The following is a 6918-nucleotide window of genomic DNA, read 5'->3' as shown; positions in this document are numbered from 1 at the left end:
ATTTCTGATTTTCAAACCGTTAGATTCATTATTTATTCGTAGCATATATTTTTTTACATCGATGTTTCAAATCTTCTCTCGCGGCTAAACTTCCTATGAGGGATGCAAACGATGGTCTTTTGTTTCCATCTTGGTATTACCAATACAACATCTTCAAAATGAAACAGGGGTGAAAGTTAATGCTTAATATAAGCCATGTTGTCATGCATCCTAACCTATGTCCGTCGTTTTGTTTTGGCCTCAACTAATAATAGATAAATATCTAAGACATAGTTATATGCTACACACAAGACATACTTGAGTATACATTTTTAAAACACGACTTGTGAACTTTTTATATTGTGAGAAGAAAGGTTATTGCTACCGAGACAATGACATGCAGTGTCCTCTAAAGTCAATGACTTGAATGACAAATCATCAAATGTTCCCCAATTTAAAGAGTAAAGAGTGGAAAATCATCAAATCCCCTTTTACAAAATATTAATCTTAAATTAGTTTTTTTTAACCCACTATGCAATCTCTATATTCTACTGGTGTTATCCTAACTCTTTCTCTGTGCCACTTTGCCTTGTACTAAATTACTAGTTTTTTTAGAGGATGTTAGGTCACTAATTTATTATCTAGTATACTTAGGGCTCCTTTAGAAAACCAGATTTCAGAAGGGAATCGGCTCCTCTAACGTTTAAGAGGCACGCCACCACCTAACGTAGCTTGTGCATATGTCGTCCAAATTAATCGGACGGCCTAGCTCTATAGGGATATCGTCTTCCTCCGCTAATCCTTGAATTAATCTTTAGTTTGTTCTTCTCTATCAAAAAAGGAACTTGCCACATACCCACAGAATAGGAATGCCTCTGGCTACACGCGCTACTCACCGGTAACAGCACGCCAATGCTTTGGTCCACGACACGCAACGGCGCTCTGGACCTTTGGTGTACTGATCACCTGACTCACAATACCATCTCCTAAGTCCTAAGTTCTAAAAAAATACAACAGCATCATATATATAGCGGCAATGGAAAACCGGCAAATCAACCATCCTATATGATACTCTTCCCTATACCACAACTTTCAAACCACATTCCCCTGATTTTTCAATAGAAAGACATCGGAGATTTGTGCTCTTTGTGTGTTAGCAAGGATTTTTTTCGTCCCTTGGTCCTTAGCTTTTTCTTTGCCACACTACGATCTGCTCGAAGGTAGAGAGAGAAGAAGTAATCTCATGTATTAGCGACTAAGCTAAGCCCTCTCTAAAACGATTGCTTACGAGAAACTGTTTTGCGAAAGAATCACCAGGTGCGTCCGATTAATTTGGACAACATATGTGTGAGCAATGTTACGCGGTGACATGCGTCTTGAACATTAGAGGAGCCGGTTCCTTCTAAAAGACATAGAAATAAGAAAAACAACGTATAAATGGAATCTCTGCTTGGGGGGTGTTAAGTAGTACAAATAATCACATATTTATCTAAAAAATTATTCATCAGTGTATTAGGCCCCCCATGAACAAACCATATGCATGGATACTAGGTTGCGATTTGGGTTAGTCCTTGGCCAACTAGCCGTAGTATGTGTTGGCTGCTTAGCTTTGCATGCAGCAATCCTGCAATAGTAAATAGCTAACCGCTGAGGTTAAATTCAATTAATATACTTGTGTAATTTTATGTGTTCCTTTTGAACTGCAACGATGTTCTTATATATTTTGGCAACGTATAATAAGGCTAAAATTAATTCTCTTGTGTTGCCAAAACATATGTACACATTATCCGTGTGAGGCTTTTAGAAGACAAAAATATTAATTGTCATGCTATTTTTCCGTATTAATTATCATTTAGTAAGCTGCCCCCTCATGTTCAAATACTGGCTCTGCCACTGAATGGGACGTTGTGCTCTTTGGAATATTGTTAGATTTTAAAAATAGAAATATTTGAGCTAGTGCCTGATGGTCCTCGGGAAATAAATCACATGAATTTTATAGGAATCACTCTTGGGTGATAGAGGAAGTAGAGAGAAATAAACAGAGGACTTCTCACAGGAAGACAAATCACGAACTCTTAAGGCATCTGTAGTGTTTAGTTCGGCCAATCTAATCGAAGAGTTGAACAAAATTTCAGGTCAGTAGCTATAGTATTCAAATCGTTTTGTTTTGTAGGACCTGTAAAAGAGAATCACCCAATCATTGGTGTACCTTTTATGCATGCATGCACAATAAATAGTATTTTACTCCTTCTGTTCGACTCCAATGTGAGTTCGATTTGTTTTGACACCTACGACGTTCAACAACGACACTGTGCATGATTCGATTCTCCTACCGTAAAATCGATTTTTCGTTCACACTGTAGAGGCTCTTGCCTCATGCTTATTTTCCTCTTGAAAAAAAGGGCTGGAAAATCATTCTATAGGATGTATATTACCAAACTATCGAATCCATTGAATCATATAAGAATAAAACTTTAAGAATGCAATCTTCTGAAATTCTTATGAAACTAACTAGGTGTCCGTACCATAACATTATAAAGAGAACACCTTTCTTCTGAAATACTAAACTTTTTGAGAAGTTTTACAATTGAGCAAACACTCAGATTCTATAATTTGCCATTTGCAAAAGCAAAGGAGGCCCCAACTTGTTTATAGGATCTTAAGAGGGGGATGGAGAAGAGGGGATGAGCAGCACAAAAAGCCCATCAGCGCTTCCTCACCTCACCTATGTGACTATCTTCAATTCTTCATCCCCTCTTCGCTCTCATCAACAAGCAAATCGAGAAAAAAAAAAGAAGGGGAGAAAAAATAATATAATAACAGAAAAGGAGATGAAAAAGGAGTTCCCCGGCCAAGCGCCGACGAGTCGGTTACACTCCGAGATGGACGCGGCGGCGGCCGGCGGGGGCGGGGCGGCAAAGCGGAAGCGCAGCTTCTCCGAGGACGACGCCTACCTCATCCTGCACAGGTAAATCCATCTCCCCCATCTCTCTCTCTCTCCGTTCTCTCGCCCCGCGGCGGAGGCGGCGGGTCGTTTCTAGGGTTTCGTTTCACCGGCGCGGCGCTGCCCCCCCCCCCCCCCCCCCCCCCGAACCTCGCAGGTACCAGCCGGCGACGATCCTGACGATGCTGCAGGAGATGGGGAAGCAGGTGGGCGCGGGGAAGGGGATCGACTGGAGGGCGCTGGTGCGGAGGACGAGCACCGGGATCACCTCCGCGCGCGAGTACCAGATGCTGTGGCGCCACCTCGCCTACGGCCACGAGTTCGTCGAGAGCGTCGAGCCCGCCTCCCTGCCGCTGGTTCGCCACTCGCCGAGATTTCTGTTACTTTTTTATATATATTCGGGAAATTGTTGAGATTTTATACAGTAGTAGAAGTAGATCTCAGCTTGTTTTCAGTGTTGGTTGTTCGTTTCTCTGATGGTGCTGTGCTGCTGTGACCGATAATTCGTAGGACGATGGGAGTGATCTAGAATGTGAGATTGAGATTGTCCCTGCTCCGGGTAATGAAGCATTAGCTGAGGCCACATCGTTTGCCAAGGTATCACTTTCTGGAAAGACCATTATCTTGTACAACCGAAGCCTATAATTTCGTATAGCGTGGATGCTTCTTTCGAGTATAAGATGCTAAAACTGGTTGATTTCCCCTTATTTTCGCACCTTTTTTTTTCTGTGTGATTATGTAGTTCTTGTGTGTGTGCGTGTGTCATTTTGGGTTCATACGAGGCAGTTGTTGCACATATTATTTGATTATGGTCGTGATCTCCTATTTTATCACCGTTCAGTATCTATCTGATAATGTGTAGTGTTTCTATTATTGTTGGCTTCCGCAAGCACAGTTTATGCTTTGACACTAACATAGGTTGTTGAATAACTTAGTAGTTATGCTAGTGTGTATAGTTTGAGATAGACAGAATATGGGCAAACATATTCAAAGGCTATTATTGATGCTCAATACTGGCAGTGTTCATAGCTTGATTGGTGCTTCATTATCAACTGGAAGATAGTGCTCCGTGTGTTTTTCACTACAAATAGGGCAATAAAAAGTTCCTTTGTGGATGTGAAAATGCATGGGAAAAATGTTCTCTTTTTTCAGTGTGTGGCCTTCCCTGCCATCTAATAATTTACAAGTTAAAATTGTGTGTAGTGGCACACTTATAGTGCTTGCAGGCAGTCTTGAATTACATGTGTCTAGAAAGACATAAAAGGGCAATCAATTTTAGTTTATGGAAAAGATTGTCGTATGGAATGTGATGCACAAAACCACCTAACCTCTAGTTTCTTTGGCAATTTTGCATGGTATTCTTTTGAGGCCTGTGGTTCTGTGTAATGGCACCTGATCCTGTCATGCAATTTCAGACTATTATCACCGGATCTTCACGTGAACAAACCTCTGGTCAACGTGTCAACTCAGAAGCTGCTGCGCTAAACACTCCAAATGAAAAGATAGTGCGTGTTCCATCTGATAAACAGCTTGTGCCTGGTCACCGTCTAACAAACGGTACAGGTCCGGTTTCCAGCTCAAAGCAGCCCTCCCACACAGGCTCATCTCCTGATCCTTTGGACCCTAATGGACATCCCAAAAAGAAAAAGAAGCCTAAACCATGGTCCAGAGAGGAGGACATGGAACTAGGAGCAGGTGTACAGAAGCATGGTGAAGGAAATTGGATGGAAATTCTGCATAAATATAAATTTGATAGTTCAAGGACGCATCTTCAACTTCAACAGGTAAGATCACCTTGTCAATTGCATACCAGCACCCATCATTGTGCTTTGTTCATTCTTATTCGCCTATATGGGATTACCATTCCTGAAGTCGCCCAACTTATGGTTACATGCATTGCAACAATTCTATAATGAAAGAGTCGGCACCTCCTTGCACACAGTGCAAGTATTTAAAAAATTAGGTGTGCTGCTGTTGCAATCGTTTGATCGCTTTTCATCTAAGCCTATATTAGAGTTTTCACCCATCCTAGTTGAGTTCTTTTGTGTAATCGTGCATCTGGCAGTTGTGACTGCTGATAACTGATAACCATGGTTGATATTCCCCCATTTTCCTCATGTAGACAGCTGTAGTCTAATAAGATAATGTATGTTTTTTTTTCAGAGATGGGCGCTTATTTGCAAGCGTCAGGGGTCAACCAAGCCTGCTACCCCTAAAATACCCAATGTTATGTCGGAGGAACTAAAGGCAGCACAAAAAGCATTTTCATTGGCCATTGGGACGACCAGATCGTCTACATTAAGACCAGGTATCGCAACTGGCATTTTTTTTCCCATGTGATCTTCGGGGTGGTCTTTGCTGATACTTTTTGTGCTTATATGAACTGTTCATGCAGGAGGTGTGCCACATCACAATCCAATGGTTACTACTACGAATCCTGAGGTGAAATCTGTTACAGCACCTTCACCATTGCCGGTACCGGTGCATGTTGTTCCGGTGCCTGTTCCAGTGCAACCAGTACAAGTGCAGTTACCACCACCTCAGTTGCATCAAGCACCTGCGCAATCTGCACCTCCACCTCCAAAAGTATCAAATGCTTCAAATAAGTCACGAAATAATTCTAAGAAACAAGTTGCCCAATCAATTCCTGTGAATGGCCCTTTGTCGATACAAGAGGCAGCTCTTGCTGCTGGTGGGCGAATTGCCGAACCAAGTGTTGCCACCAATTTTTTAAAAGCTGCACAGTCCACAAAAGCTGTGCACATAAGATCTCGAGGAACAGGATCTTCAAAATCTTCTACGGGATCTAAAACACCTACTGTGGCTGGTGAACCTGGGACACAGCTTGGCAGTGATCAACACCTAGAATTACAAAGTACTGGTGGTCCATCTCAAGTTTTGACTGCACATGCAACTGAACAAGTTCATAATGTTTCAGAAGTCGCTGGGGTTAATCCTCTGGGACAATCCGCTGGAGTGCATTTATCAGAAACTAAGAAAGCACTGAACACCACACCAGTGTCTGGATCTTCTGACAAAATGGAAATAGATGACAACTCTAATTATTTTGCAGTCACAATGGAGGACTTGTTCCCTGAGGATGTGAAGCAGGAAGATGTTCAAGATCCCAAGATTGAGGAGGCCATAGACCCCAAGGATGCAGACATGTTAGAATTTGATCGCTTTGTGGCCCAAGGATGCTTAAATAAGGATAATGTGGATAAGAGCAAGGCTGCCAAGATTGCTCCAGAAGCTCAAAGCGTTATTGGCAGCCAGAAAAAACAGCTGAAGACGCTGCCCACAGTTGGCAAAAGCAACCCTGTATTTGCTGGACCTCCAGCAACTGCGAAAAAGACCAAAGCTCCAGTTCCACAGGGTGGGATGTCTAGCGGCATAGTTGGCGTGCTGAATAGATCATTAGGAGGGAAGGCACCTGCTCCTGCTACCACAGGCACCCAAAGTACTGTCCAGAAGCAGCAAAGCATGAGCTCAAAGGGCAACTTGTTAGTGCCCAAGAATGTGGCGCCTGGCACCGTAACACCAGCCAACAACCGGGCCAACACAGCGGTGAACGGGGCTAGCAAGGTGAATCCACCAGCCAGCCAGAAGCCAGCCTAACATGGTAAATTCCTTGCTATAATAACGCCCTAGGACTTTTGTGCGCTTAGTTTACTTTTGAAATGTAAATAGGGCCACGTAGATACCATCTATTCTTTGCCCCCCTTTGCATTTGTAGCTCAATTCCTTTCTGAACCAAAGCACTGGTGAAAACATTAGGTTAGACTGGATACACCGTTTAATCGCTTTGCCTTCTCTGTGATGTCTTAGACTGATATGTTCCATTTGTTAAGCTGGCCTGAGATTATCATGCCGCCTTCCTGTACAGCCTCGCCTCTTTCTCCGTTGGATAGTTTGGTTGATTGGCCAAATATTCAGAAACTATGTCATTGTGGCCTGATCAAACTGTGAAGATGGCACGCCATGCAAGTTGTCTC

The 6918-nt window shown here is 42.7% G+C and overlaps 1 protein-coding gene across 1 annotated transcript; it reads left to right on the top strand.

The window, feature by feature from the left end:
- The first annotated feature begins 2842 nt into the window (after positions 1–2842).
- On the top strand, positions 2843–6918 carry LOC4329631 (uncharacterized). The gene is made up of 6 exons (XM_015771918.3): positions 2843–2947; positions 3081–3279; positions 3434–3520; positions 4339–4707; positions 5087–5231; positions 5319–6918. The coding sequence occupies exons 1-6, from the start codon at positions 2862–2864 to the stop codon at positions 6539–6541; spliced, it is 2109 nt and encodes a 702-aa protein (XP_015627404.2). The 5' UTR covers positions 2843–2861; the 3' UTR covers positions 6542–6918.

Source organism: Oryza sativa, chromosome 2, assembly GCF_034140825.1.
Source record: "Oryza sativa Japonica Group chromosome 2, ASM3414082v1".
NCBI lineage: Eukaryota > Viridiplantae > Streptophyta > Magnoliopsida > Poales > Poaceae > Oryza > Oryza sativa.
This window is presented reverse-complemented; position numbering and strand designations above follow the sequence as displayed.